The sequence below is a fragment of the Podarcis gaigeae genome (assembly GCF_964106915.1).
Source record: "Podarcis gaigeae genome assembly, chromosome: Z".
Lineage (NCBI taxonomy): Eukaryota > Metazoa > Chordata > Lepidosauria > Squamata > Lacertidae > Podarcis > Podarcis gaigeae.
The window spans coordinates 29,806,342-29,821,451 of NC_139691.1; the positions used below are offsets into that span (position 1 = coordinate 29,806,342).

The following is a 15,110-nucleotide window of genomic DNA, read 5'->3' on the forward strand; positions in this document are numbered from 1 at the left end:
ACACTTGTGTCCAACACCTTGCAGCTGCTCCCTGCTTCCCATCTCAAGCAGCTACTTCACTCTTCCTTATAGTAGGGCTGACCCTGCAGAAGATTTCATCGACCTTCACATGATCCCCAACACCTGTGGAGGAAGGGCCAGAAGGCTGAGTGCATTCCTTAAAAAATAAATGAAAAAAAATAAAGGAGCCCCATTTAATTGTTATAGAAAGAAGTGGGAATTGAAACAAATGAGTTCTGAATGGAAAGTTTTATTTCATTTCAGTTGAAGCCCTCCTAGAACAGCCCATACAAGTCACAGAAGGGTTACAAGAGGATTGAAGAGAGCAAGAACACAGTGTCATTTTTAGATTACTTATAAAATGGTGACCCCTTGCTATGCCTTATTATTATTATTATTGAAATCTGATGAGTTGGGAGATAGTATTAAAATGCATAACCATTTCATGCCATCCAATAGGATGGAAAACATAGAACTTACAAGCAGAAGAAGAACTGGATCTCCTATGGAAAGCAATAAGAAACATAAAGGATATGCCTCTTTTAAAACTCCTTCTAAAGCAGGAAATCTTTCTCTAATATATCTGCAGTATTGACTTTTTGATGCTTTCAAGGAATAGGGGGAAGTCTGGATGTATCTTCAATACCAAAGCTACAGGCAGCAGAACACTGGCTAGCCCCCCCCCCCCCCCTGAAAATAATAGCAAATACAAACGGCACTAATGGAAACAAAATGAAATAGTTCCAAAGTTATGAAAAAGAACAAAAAGGAAACAAATAAAACATTCAATACTGGAAAAAACCGAGTAACCCTCCCCAAAAAGACCATTGTACTATGTGAAAGTGAGCAGTAAGCCAATGCACATATGCAGATGTCAGATCTCACAGGCATGTTCTATCACTCACTCAGCATTTGCTGCGTTTGTCACAGGTGTTCTCCAAAAATTGGATCAGGGTCAAGTCATCCTACTGCTACTGACACATGCAAGTGTGAACATGTACATGCAGCAGGTCTTCACACCAGTTCTTGTATGCAAAAATGCTTCCACGTGGCCTGGAACCCTGAGTGTCTGGGGCTCCAGATCAAGAGGATAAATCTTTGCACAATACATGAAGGCCCTGTCCTTGCAGATGTTTGTACCGTACGTATAGAAAACAGTCGGGGGATAACGACTATTTATTGGGCATGTAGGGGAAGAGCTACCTATTCTGGCCCAGTTCCCCTCTCATGTGTTGGGAGCATGCATGTGGCATTCTTCTGAAGAGGGTCAAACATGGACTTGTTCCTCTTTATGTCAAGCATCCACACCTGTTAACATGAAGTTGCACTTGTTCCAGTCACCCTGTTTTTGTAGCACTCAAACCCAATGTTCTGTGCCTGGGGGAAAGGAAACACTTTACACAGACATTCATTGTGATTTGAGGTACGTAAAGTAGGAGCCTGCTTCATAACCTTTCTCAGCCTCTGAGGCCCTTCCCAGTGTTGCCAGAGTGATATTGGATGGTGGGGACGAGAGGATGGACTTTTTCCAGTGTGTATTTTGTTTACAGCATTTATATCCTGATCTTTAGCCAAGAAGGCTGTCAGTGTGGCTTCCAAAAATCTGTCCTAATAGGGTTTGTACCCATATCTCTATACTATACTCATCTACTGTATTTTATATTGCTGATTTTATACTTTGGCACCATCTTGAGTTGGATTGTGTCTTGAAAGACAGGGTATAAGTTTTATTATAAATATGTGTTGGCACAGGAAACTTATCAAATACTGCTGTACCTTAGTGAGGAACCACCACTACCTGATGAGCTTAAAGGGTTTGCTTTTTTAAAACTTATAAGTCCTTTGAAACTGTATAATTCCAACACTGGTGCTAACTATGGGGGGGGGGGCGCAATTAAATGACATCTCTCTCTCTCCCTTCTCCTCTGAGAAGCACATATGAAGCCAATAGTGTGAATGACACTCTTTTTATGAAAAGGCTTACAGTCCCAAGAGGACCAGTACAGGTATATGCTATGATTAAGCCCTATAAAAATAAATTAGGGCAGGGGTTGCCAACAATTTTTGCGTCACTGAGCACATTTGAAATTTTGAGAACAGCAGTGACACCAGTTGTACAATGGTGCCACAGGGGTGTGGCATAAGGCAAAATGGCTAGTGTAGAGGCATGTCCTAACACAAAACATCTACCACATCTAAAAGAGCAGAAAAAAATAGACCTTTGAAATCTGCTCTAGGGTTGTGGAACTTTATGGAGCACATTAGAGGGGGTGGGCATGGGAAGAGGAGGAAAGGGAAGTATTGTCTGAGTGGAACTCTGATTGTGTAGAATTGGATTTTATGTTAGGAAGAACTGGTGCTGGCAACATGCTCCCAGAATACGACACCTATTCCTGTGTGACAAAAATTTAAGAGGGCTGAAGAGAAGACGTAAATGTCAGCAATGCAGGCTTTGGCACAATCTTTACCTTACTCTTACCTCTGAACACACACACACACACACACACACACACTATTCCACAGCATGTGCACAATCTTAGTGGGGCCTCTTACAATTGAGAGGAATTTAAGTTCAAGTAACTGTAGGAGCTTTGATGAAAAACTAAGAAGATTCAAAACTAAAAATGATCAAAATTGTTTCACTTGGCAAACCTTATGAGCGAGTGTGAGTGTGTGCATTATAAAATATATCTTGTACCCATGGACCCTTAAATTTAAAGATGTTCCTCACAAAATTTCAACGGAAGCAATAACAAAAACACAGATTTCTATGCTGTCTTTGGCATATGTCATGATTCAGAGAGAGAAAGCATACACTGTCTTTAGCAGCATGGATGCAAAGAACAACATACTATGTAATACAATACCGGCTACATCCTTAAGTAGAATGTAATACAACACAAACTTTAATGTCAATATATACAGAGCCTTAAAAGAAAACTTTTTTTTAAAAAAGGAAGACAACCTGAACAAAATAAATACAATATGATACAAATCCACAATGTTTTGAGAAATGAATGTTATAACGTTAACAACAGGGTTGAAGTGGGTAGGACTTTTTTGTGACTTTAAATCTGTAAGAAAATGCTGTACCCTCAAATAGCATGTATTTAAACACTGCATAATTTGCTGTCACATGGTGCTTTTTCCAGGTTTTGAAATTCACAGCCAGGCACATGCCCAAACAGGTTCAAAAATGTAAACTAGGCAATGGTCTGGTTCCGACATAACACTGAAGACTACCTAGGTTAATTAACCATAGGTTCCCATTATGTCTGAAAGGGGGAAGCTATAGTTACAAAGCTCAGGACAAACCAAGAGCTTCAAACCTTGTTCCAATTTTAGGACCTATAGTTTACCACTTTAGATGTAAGAGGAAACTATGACTAACTCAAGTATGAAGAGGAAGGAAGCAAAGAAAGGGCAGTGAGGACAAGGCCCATGCATATCTTGGCTTTATACACAGAGTTGTGTTATGTCTGAATCAAACCATTCAGTGCAAGAATGCCAAAGTGCTTGGGACGGTGGAAGAATGCAGCATAAGTAAAAGTCAATTGCAACCACAGTTTTCCCACACCCCTTTTAATATGAACATTTCCATCCTAGAAAAGGGATACCGCTTCTGCTCATTTCTTCAGCAATTTAACTCAGCACAAATTTTCAGTTTAATAAAACATTTCTGAAGAGGGTATTCAGGAACTATATCTGGAAGAACTGCCCATTTGTAATTTAAAACTGCATTTACTTACATGAACCCCCCTCCCCAAAAAAGATGGCTTTTGACTTAAATTTGTTTTTTTAAATTCACCTATTAGTTTCAGCTACTCAGTATCTCTACTTCCACTGCAAGTCTATATTAACACAGATAACTAATTTTATAATTATCCTCTAGCAATACTGCAGAGTGGGAGCAACCATCCCTCAATCCTCATAGGAGACAAGGAGCTAAAAACCACTGAGACCTTTCCCTGTTTAAGTTGTGCTAAAATGAAGGCAACTCTGCAAGGATTCTAATGCATCTGCACAACAACTGCTATTAAGTTCAAAGGGTGTGCATAGTAGAGTTTTCTAGCGGGTTCATAAACTTAGCCATTGTGTAATTGGAAGACCCTTCCCTTGTTGTCTAACACAGATTGGGATCATACTGCCAAGTGCAGAATGAATACATATCTGTACAGGCACAACCACCACTTTCCACCAGCAGGACTATTCTAAATATGGGCAAAATTGGTTTGCCAAAAAATATAGCTCCTATTGGACCACATACTAAAAGTAATCCCTGTATTTAATGCTAATGTATTTAAATGACGTATTTACAACAAAATTAACTAGTGGCTTTAAAAAAAATGACAAAGAGTGCCCATTTTCAATAGGGCAGATTCAACAAGTACTATAATATAATATCTGGACTTTGAAACACATATAATTTGGTTTACTGAAGCCGTCTTGAAATCACACAGGTTATTTCTCTTTATATAATGCATCTGAATACAAGTGTGTGGATCCTTTGCTGCCCCATCAATTGACACAGCTGTGCCTGTAGACTTTTCATGCTACGCTACTGTGTACTTGCCAGGAAACTGTTTCTGGCTTCCTACTTTTTCAGGGCTTCCTCCCTGCCCCAAAGTCAAGGTAGAAAATCAAAGAGGCCATGTGCTGCAAGTTGCACCAGCATTACCCAATCTTTCAGGGTACCACTACCCTAAAAGGAGATCGTCCTAAGCAAGCAGCTTTGCCATGAAGATGTCAGTCACTGTTTTTTTCATGCAGTTTACCAAAGCAAGAGGCAAGAAAAGTGGGCCACAGCTTGGAGAAAGACAAATGTGATTAAACAATACACTGATTTTCCAACAGGTATTTGGGCATGGAGAGCCTCACAGAACCCAAACGATGGGCTGTGATATCATGATAATTTTGTCACATGTCTATGATTTCTTCAGGTGCAGCCTATGCACATGCACCCCAAAGGTAATTTTCCAAATTTGCATTGCATTTTAGCAATGTGCAATAATATTTCAAGATTCCACCTATATATTCAAATTGGAGGAGACAGTATGTTAATCACTCAGCAGTGGTGCTCTGAATGCAGTAGTCCTCGCATTGGGAGCTCCAATTAAGCATAGGTAGATTTTTAAAGAATATTTCATGAGAAGCAACACTTTAGATGACAACCAGGACACAGTTGGTGATAGAAAACTCTATGGGGAGGGTGGGAATCTAATCACACAGGCACAATGGAGTCTCAGAGCACATAATCAAGACCATCCAACTGGGATTAGTTGACTCATAGAATGGTTACACAACAGCCAATTCACACTAGTCAGTGGTCCTCATGAATGCTTGCAAATGTACAGGGCCACATTTGAGCTTTGGGTTAGGAGATGCCATTTATATGAACAGACAGCTCCACACAAGGGGCTGTGTTGCAATTTCTACAATGACAGCAGCTCTAGAAATGGGGTTGCTGCAAGTGTGGATGTCAAAACATCCACACTTTGTTTGCCACACAAAGGTGGCAGTTCATTCAAATTTCATCTCCGCATAGAGGTCCTTGTAAAGGTGCCACTACCTAGTGCAAACCAGCTCTAAAATTCATTCTGAGAGCTAAAAGTCAGGATGCTAATCCACTTTAGCATATGGCAACCTATGGTATGATCATTCAGTGTAGGGCTATCACTGTGGATGTTCTGTATGTGCTGATGGCACACACACAGAAATAATTTAGTATCTTTCAAATTGCCTGTCATGAGTCTCTGAATAAGGCACTTCACTCTTTCGGCATAAAAACAAAAAATGAAAACAGAACAGCTTTGCTTGAATCAAAGAAGTGGTCCATTTAGCATGGAACCCTATTCTGGTTTTATAAGGAAGTGCACACTAAATCCTATACTCCATTCCCTGGTATCCACTCTTCTGCCTTTTGGTGGTGAGGATGAAGGGCAACAATACATTTGGCTGAATGCCCTGATCCCCAATCCTAATTGACCGCGATGTTTCTAACTTCCATTACTGCTTTCCCTAGAGAGAATTATCCATGTTCTAGCCATCTTGCAGGAAAACAAACAAAAGTCTGGTGGCACCATAAAAAGAAACGCATTGTGGCAACTTGCATGGATCACAGTCCATAAAATACAAGTGATGTAACATCACTTTTCAAATCTGTTCCACATTACTTTTGAGGGGGCGGGGAGGTTTAAGAGGGACAATGCCAGTACCCAGGGCTTTTTTTCAGCCGGAACTCACTGCAACTCAGTTCTGGCACCTCTCAGGTGCGCTCCATTGCCATTAGAAGTGAACAAGGGAGGCATTCATGGTGAATTCTGGCATCTCTTTTTCTAGAAAAACAGCACTGTCAATGTCTAGTTTTCCATTGCACAGAAGGCACTCTTGTCTTCTCCTACTCTATTATATTCTGTGCTTTATGCTATGTAAGCATAATTACAAACGTGAATAATTTTGTCCTAACAAACAATTCCATCTGCCACCCTCTTCTTTCAACATAGCTGGATGCTTCTATTACCTTACAGTCTCCCACAGATTTAGCTCATTTGGTATTACCAACAAACCAGCATTTGTTCATAGCAGCTAGCACAGAATAAGGAAGTTCTGAGCTCAAATCCCCATTCAACCATGGACCATGAGCGAGTCACTATTTCTCAGCTGGTTAATCTCACATGGTTTTTATGTTTCAACTCTAGTTCAAAGGATCTGTTGTGAAAGGTCCCTGCCCAGGACCCAGGAGAAAGTCATCCTGTCAGAATAGACAACACTGGGCTATGTTTGCTGACAAGGTATAAGGCAGTTATATAGATTTGGGGAAAGGGAAGGACACACCAAACACACTATCCAAAATTCTTTGGAAGAGTGGGACTTTAAACTGTAAAATGTTAAGTCACACTTTCACTGATGAAATAAATGAGGGATCTATAATCCTCTTTACTCATATAATTTTATGCTCATAAACTAGGGTATATTATTGTAATGATTTATTGAATTTAGAAACTGCATTCTATTTCAGGTGTTCAGCTCCAGCTGCTCTGTTATTCCCAACAGAAGCATCAACAAAAATGATATGATCTCCCAGCATATTTAACAATATGTAAATAGTTAAAACTAGTTAAGTTCTTCATATTTAGTCACATGGAATGGAGTTTCTTTTCCCTGACTGCATTAGTGGTTATTTCAAGAACTCACAATAAAAAAGGTGATCATATATTATCAACATGAGGGTTTTTATTGGGGGAAGGTTCCATCTGATCTCATCTTGCAACATCTCAGAAGCATATTCTGTGGCCAAATATTGTGAGATCATTATAAAGTCTAGGCTAAGGCTTACTGAAATGTGCTTCTTTTAAAATTCACATCTTTGGGGTAACATACACCAGTTTGTAAATCCAATGTGGGCTAACATGTTCAGCTGCTGACCTTATGCTTAAGATTGGTTATGGCCACAACAGCAAGAAACTGCAGACTTTTCTCTACTTTTTCCATTGAGACAAATTCTCCAGAACAGATTAAAAAAAATATTTAGAACACATTTCAAAGTTTAGATCTGATCCAGGACTTCGAAGAGCTTAAAATGGATATTCATCTTTGAAATGTTTATAAAGGGTCTGAAAAAAACCGATGTACTAATTTCCTACAGAAAGTATGAATAAATTTTAAAACATTATGAAATGTGAATATGTGGTTTTTTTTAATAAAAAAAATCAGTATCTTATAATTCATGGTGAAATAACATCTAACGGTGGAAAGGGAAGGAAACAAGAAGAGAACACAGTGGACTATCAAGGCAGCTTCAATTGCCTGTCAAGAGTAATAATGGTAATTCTATAGGTTCTTGCTCTAGAGGGCTTGTATTTAAAACCTCAGTGCAGAAACAATTATCAGCCCTTCTACAGTAAATGAAAGGGCACAGCCCATGTTTTGCAAATGTATACAGTACTGACAATGGAACACACCTAATCCCTTATCACAGAATGATAATATTGTTGGAGGGGGGCTCATCTAGATCACCTCACAGTCCTAGATATTCTATACCTAATTGTCTTATTCTATTCCTAAAGCATACCCAAAATGCCTACTCACCCTTTTCTTCAAAGCCTCTGAGGATGGAGATGTCACATGTATGTTAAAAATATAGTAGGCTTTATCATTCTAACCACCAACACCTCACAGCAGTCTTACACAAAAGCACTCCCAGGCTGACCAATCCTACAGTTCTAGTGATGGCTTTCACACTACGAATGAAGTGCAGGTTCATGGCTGATTCCCTTTGTTCATTTTCTTCAGTTGCCTGTTACCAGGCATACTTGGGGCTTCCATTTTAGCGTACATGAGTTTTGCACCGGCACATCCTTTTCAGTTATCCTTATCTTGCTGTACCAATGAGTTAAGTGAATGGAGTCCATTGGTAAAGTGACCAATTTACAAAACTAGAGCACATAAGTTTGATTTTGTTTCGTTATTTTACAATAGGGCCAGATAGCAAAAATACTAAAACACTGACTATTTTCTTTCAATTTTAAATTTACAACTTGAGCAGTGTTGATGGTCCCCTAAACCATTTATTTATAAACTGGGAAAAACTATACAGTATTTAAAAGTATTAACATAATGCAACAGATCTTTGAAAAGGACCGTGTACAGAAAACTCTTCATGATCATTATGATGTACCCTGATGCTTTGTTTCAATGAATCACTGACACTTCCTACAAAATGTGTGATGAATCCCACTGAACCTGTGGATATCTTCTTTTTCTTCAACAGAATTCAAGTAGTGTAGGAGGAACTTGTATATGCCTTTTAAATCACAGGCCAGGCAGATACAGAGCCACTTATTGAATTTTTTCTCTTGCTCCACTTTGGTTAAGTGCCCCGGTGGAACTATAAGTCGGTTGATGTTAGCTTTTTCATGCTCCGTCGTTGAGCTAAGCTTGAAGCTGCAACAGGCTCCAACACAGGCTGAAATGTCTTGTTATTCAGTGCAGAATAGGTGGCAGCCATGGCACCCTAAAAGATAATGAAATTAAAATAGATCATGATACCCTCATGAAGAATAACAAAACCAAAACCCCAATCTCCCACAGGTAACAACAGATTAATTAGTTCCAGTTTTACCTTTACTAGATGAGGTGCGTCTTGCCTGTTTAGCTGGTAATGTGGCAACTGGTCCCTACATGCTATCCACGAATGCTTAAGAACTTGCTCTGCAGTATATCGCTGATGTGGATCTACATGCAGCATATGAGATAGCAAATCCTAAAGCAAATTGGACAGATACAACTGTTACAACCAAATCTAAGCAGTGAGAGATTGGACCCTTTTGGTCTTATCAATCATATAATGACATTCAAGTGATCTTTCTTCTGAAGCAGTTAACACTCATACAAAGAGAGAAGCCCAAATGAAAAAGAGCACCATGTGTGCATCAGAGCCCACATGGGTCTCTGAATTTTCCTCAGAGATTTAAACATATAGTAAATTCCAAAAAAGCAATAGAGCATGTTCTAAATTTTAATTTTGTATAAAACAGTCTCATGTTGCTTTATGTTGCTTTTGGCCAACACTCATAACCCACTTAGGCATGCTGCAGATGTAATATTTCCATCTCTTACAGAGAACATTCTATGTGAACTATTAAAAGTCTCAACTGCATTTCATAAAGTCAGTAGAATAGTTTCCGAAGTAGTAAATTATACATGTTATCGACTTTTAAATAATTATTGATCAAAGGTGCTATATGTGATGAATATATATACTGTTTGCATTTATTCTATCCTATGGGTGACATCAAATGTTAGTCATACACTGAGTGGAACCACTGACGTCAATTGACTTACGTCCATTTATTTTAATAGGTCTATTCAAAGTTTGATTTAGTTTAATGTCACCCTATGCTTTTAAATGTGACCTTTCATACAGTTTTAAAATTCCACTACTTACCTATAAATCTAAGCTAAACAAGAACTTCTGATTTCAGAGATAAGGTACAGTAAAAGTCTCAGACATCAAATGCCATAGGAAAACAGGATAATTGAATGTCAAAATAAATAGGCTCATAATTTACATACCATCTATTCATATATATAGAAATTTAATGAGTTTTTAAATAATTAAAGCTCATGCAACACAAATTCTACAACAGCGGCTTGGGTTTGAGTTTCGTAAATAACAAAACAGGTTGCTTTTTCTACCTCCGATAAATACCTTAGGAGCCAAAAGTGACAGAGACCAAAGTGATGCTTTCAGTTCTGCTTCAATACAAAATTACCTTTCAAATGCTTACAGAAAAAGGCCTTAAAGATAAGTTTGCTGTTGATGTCATGGTTTGAATTACTGATCCTATCCAAAAATGTTATTCTGATGTTTCACACAGTTACCTGTATTTTATAAATTATAAGATAAAATACATTTACACCTTTGCTGCGTCTGAAACAGTGTCCCAGTTGCCTCCACTTAAAGAAAAATTCCCACTGCCTATTCGTAACAGGATTTCCTCAGGGGTATCATTGGGACCATTGGCAAAAGGAGTATACCTGGGTTCCAAAGCAAAAGAACAAGATTAGAATAATACAATAATTTTAGCAGACCTCACTGAAGCCTATTGACTATGAGGTGTCAAATTTCATGTAGGATGGCACTTACTTCACCTGTGCTAGACTATAGAGAAATAGTTACAGCCACATAAAAAACACCTGTGTGATATAGCGGTTGGTGTGCTGACTAGGACCAGGGAGACCACTCAGAGATAAAGCTCACTGCATGATCTTGGCCAGTCACTATCTCTCAACCTAACCTACCTCACAGGCTTGTTGTGATGGTAAAACATAGAGAGGGAAAAGTGTGTAGGTTTCAAGATAGGAGTTGGAAGCAAGTCCGCAAAAACTTACAAGGTGTCTGTGAAGTTAACTCTTTATTCAAAGAAACAAAACAGGGCAGGCCTAGCGATCATAGCAACTCTTCCCAGTAGGTCTTGCCCCAATTAGGCCGTTACGAGGACTGAAGGTCCTCACCTTCCACTGCTCTCTAAAGGTTCCCCCTCCCTTGGATCCTTCCCTAGGAACCTGAAGCTCCTTCATTTTGTCTCTCTTTGCTCTGCCCTATTCATCCCTCTTCATGTTCTGAGAGACCAGGGAGGAGGGGAGCTGGTCACAGCAGCAGGAGGAAACATATTGGCTTCTTCAGCAGCCTGTTTCCACTCTGCCTCTTGGTCTCCCTCCTCACCAGCCTACGCTTCTGCTTCTGGACTGCTCTCTGCCACAGCCTCTTCCTGCTCACTAAACCCTATTAGCTCTTCAGCTTCTGAAACCTCATCTTCCCAATCTGCTCCCTCTTCTACTACTTATCATTGTCCTGCCACCCATCCCATGGCGCTGAGCCTTCTTTCCCTGGGGGACCCCCAGCTTGTGCCTCCCACCACTCTTCCTGCATCCAGCCAGTCCATGACAGTACAACACCTTGAGCTCCTAGGAGAAAAGGTGGGATATAAATGTAATATTATAATAATAATAAAACATTCAGTGCAATGATTAAATGAAAAACACTTCTTACCCAGCCAACATTGTATAAAGAAGGACACCCAAGCTCCAGATATCACAAGCAGCATCATATCCCTGTCTCATGAGAACCTAATGAAATAGAGAAGAATAAACAGTTCAATTTTTCTGTCATGAAAAGACTATAATTTGAAAGTCCCAAGTAACAGCTTAAAAGAAAATCTCAAAAACATGCTAGTTACAGTAGCTATGATTTCAGAAATGTTCCGGTTAAAGATGACAACAGTTAATATTGAAAATTGGTTTCTATGCATCTGCTTTAACACTGTTAAAAGAACAAAACGTATTCTTAACATATTTATTTTGCAAAGCTTTGTTAACTGCCTTGAGCTATGAGAACAGCTCTCTATAAATGTAATAAGTAAGCAATTTGATAAAAAAGTAACAAAACAATTAACCTTTTGCAATTAGAAGATACAAGGCAAATAGATAATATAATGTAACTTCTTTCTTGAGATGTCACAAGAGCATGTGCAAATAATGTACAAGAAATTAAGCATACCTCTGGCGCTACAAAGTTGGCAGTGTAGCAGGGGGTTAAAAGAAGCCCATTCTCCCCCCGAAGTTGTTTTGCAAAACCAAAATCACAGATCCTGATGGAGTCAGCATTATTTGAGTCATCCATATATAAAATGTTACTGGGTTTAAGGTCTCGATGCACCACCTTAAAAATACACAAATGTTAAACTGAAAACTGAAAAAAGCAGGAAATGATCATTTGGAGCTTTTTCAAAAAAAATTTAAAGAAAGAGACAAATACTTCAGATGCAGAATCAATACAACACGCATGTGGGCCCAATATGGGTAATTTAATTAGATACTATTCATAGCATAAATGCAACTTAACCAGGCTGCTGATTTAGACTGCAATCTTAAGAACACGGGATAAGGAATAAACCCTACTGAGATTGATGAAATTTATTTTTGAGTAAGCATGCTTTCATTAATTTTTTAAGAACTGATGCTTGCTTTTCCATCATGAAAGCAGATCCAGATTTTAGTCACTAGTGAAAAAAGAAAAACTACACATTTTTCTTTTGCCTACAGATTTCAGAATAAATTACTATTGTAAATTTACTTTTACGTTATTGCTTACCTAATCAAACTCTTGATCACAATATCCTACAGTCCTGTTTACTATGTACAGTACTGCCTAGTTTAAAGTTCATCCACAATATTAACAACATATTAGAATGTATACGAATGTAATTATTATACAATAATCAAAATGGACATAACTTACTCCTTGACAATGAAGGTAGTCAACTGTTTTAGTGATCGTAAACAATACAGCACTTGCTTCCCGTTCTGAGAAATATTTTTGTCTGAGTATACGATCCAGTAGTTCACCTCCCTTCATTAATTCTGTGACAAGGTAGATATATTTACCATCATCATACACCTGTGGAAATTAAATGCATATGAGTAATGTAAATATTCCCAGGCACCTGATTACTTGAGAAAAGTGAATCAGAGTCATATAATATATTCAACTAAGTTTAACTTAGCATAGACCTACTAAAGTTCATATCCCTAACAGTCATGCTTATTAATTTCAATGTATCTACTCTGAGTAAAATGACCCAAAAAAATCTGAATTACAAAGTCAAATTCCAGTATAGGAAGGGCATCCCTTCCCTGGCAGGAAACAAGATCATGCAGCCCAGGCAGCAGGATTTAATCTCCACTCAGCACCAGATGAGCAGAGATAGAAGATCAGCCCAAGACTAGATGATTTAAAAGGGAAAGGGGAGACTTGCAAAGGCTTTTGCAAGGCTCCTCTGCTTCCAAATACCAAATTGTGTGCCAAACATTCAGGCAGCATTTTGCAAGCAAAGGCAGGGTGCAAGAGAACTCCTCTCCATTGCATTTGCATGCAAAATGCACCTTTCTTTCTCCCCTCCCAGTTTATTGATGTGGAAGAGAAAAGTGGATCCTGTCTTAAAGCACACTTTGGAGCACCCACCCCATCCTTTAAAGGAGGTGGTCACTACTTCAAAGGGTGCTTTGCAGCTTTAAGATAGAATGCTAGAGTGTTTACCTTTGCAAGTCTTTGTGCATTTTTCTTTTAAAACTTCAACAGTGGCTTGAAGGAGAAGTGAAAGACAACGTGCAAAGCTGCACAAGAGATTTTGACAGGTGGGTATTTCTGTCCACCTTTCATTATTATTATTTATCCAATTTATATACCACCCATCATCTGAAGATCAGAATGTGGTTTACAAAAACCACTAAAAATCATAACATAATAACAAACGCACTCCTCATACCCTGTTTAAAAGGCCATAGGTGGTTTAATTAGGCAAAGGCATAGGGACATAGAAATATTTTTGCCTGGCACCTAAAGATATGCAACGAAGGCACCAGGCAAGCCTTCCTGGGGAGAGCACTCCAGAAGCAGGAAGCCACCGCACAAAAGGCCCCCTTCTCATGTTGCTGCCCTCCGGACCTCTTTCAGAGGCAGCACAGGAAGTAGGGCCTGATATGATGATTGCAGGGTCTGGGTTGGTTCCTATGTAGAGAGGTGGTCTTTGAGACATTGCAGTCCTAAGGCTTTATAGGTCAAAACCAGCACTTAGAATTGGGCCTGGAAATGAAATGGTAGCCAGTTTAGTTGATCCAGGATGGATGTTATATGCTCAAACTGCCTTGCCCAGTGAGCATATTGCTGACAATGTACTCCAAAATTCTGAATGACCCTACTCAGCAGTTTCATGTGGATGTTAAAAAGCATTGAGGGGGATTGAACCCTGAGGAACCCCACATTCCAGGCTCCAGAGGAGTGAAGAGCACTCCCCAAGCATCTCCTCTGGAAATGACCATCCAAGTAGGACCAAAACCACTGGGTGCTACCCAGCCATAATTTTGACAGCAGCTCCAAAAGGGTATCATGGTCGATGATATCTAAAGCCACTAAGAGGCTGAGAAGAATTAACAAGGACAAATTTCCCCTGTCTCTCTCCTGAAAGATGTCATCATGCAAGGTGACCCAAGCAATTTCTGTCCCACAATTCCGACTGAAATGGATCTAGAAAATCAGATTTTCTAAGAAACCAGGTGATTGGCAGGTGCTCACCTGTCAAATAAGGCCCTGAGTGGCCTGGTAAGAATCTGTCTTCTAGAACCAAAAATATTATCCATCCCTAGTTCTAGCAGATTCAAATGCACATTTACTAAGGCCACATTGGTGTTTCATTTCACTATCTGTGTGAGTCCATAAACCAAATGAAACCACGTGCAAATGAATTCCAGGCAATGCTAACATACTACCAATTCCCACAGAGATTACATCATTTCATATGCAGGAAGGTGCACAGATATATGTGCAGACCTCTATGTATGTCTGTGGGGTTTAGCAAAAAGGCACAGTCTCCCCTACAGCAATAGTCACATGGGCAACTGAACACATGGCATAGCATTACAGTGGAACCTCCACTTAGAGACATAATCCATCCCGGAGGTCCGTCCACTGGTCAAAATGGGATGCTAGAAGAGGTGTCTTGTGCGCTTTCGCGCGTGCGCAGGCGGTGGCCGCTTCTGCACATGCGCAA

The 15,110-nt window shown here is 39.4% G+C and overlaps 1 protein-coding gene across 2 annotated transcripts in view; it reads right to left on the bottom strand.

Annotated features, from left to right (window-relative positions):
- Positions 1–230: 230 nt before the first annotated feature.
- RPS6KA6 (ribosomal protein S6 kinase A6) overlaps positions 231–15,110 on the bottom strand; it is a 61,092-nt gene continuing 46,212 nt past the window's right edge. For both annotated transcript variants that reach the window (XM_083722169.1, XM_083722170.1), the window contains exons 17-22: positions 12,803–12,961; positions 12,062–12,223; positions 11,555–11,631; positions 10,422–10,539; positions 9,122–9,262; positions 231–9,013 (exon numbers count right to left, since the gene is read on the bottom strand). In XM_083722169.1, the coding sequence (XP_083578295.1) occupies positions 8,888–9,013; positions 9,122–9,262; positions 10,422–10,539; positions 11,555–11,631; positions 12,062–12,223; positions 12,803–12,961 (783 nt within the window). In that variant the 3' untranslated portion in view covers positions 231–8,887. The remainder of the gene's footprint in view (positions 9,014–9,121; positions 9,263–10,421; positions 10,540–11,554; positions 11,632–12,061; positions 12,224–12,802; positions 12,962–15,110) is intronic.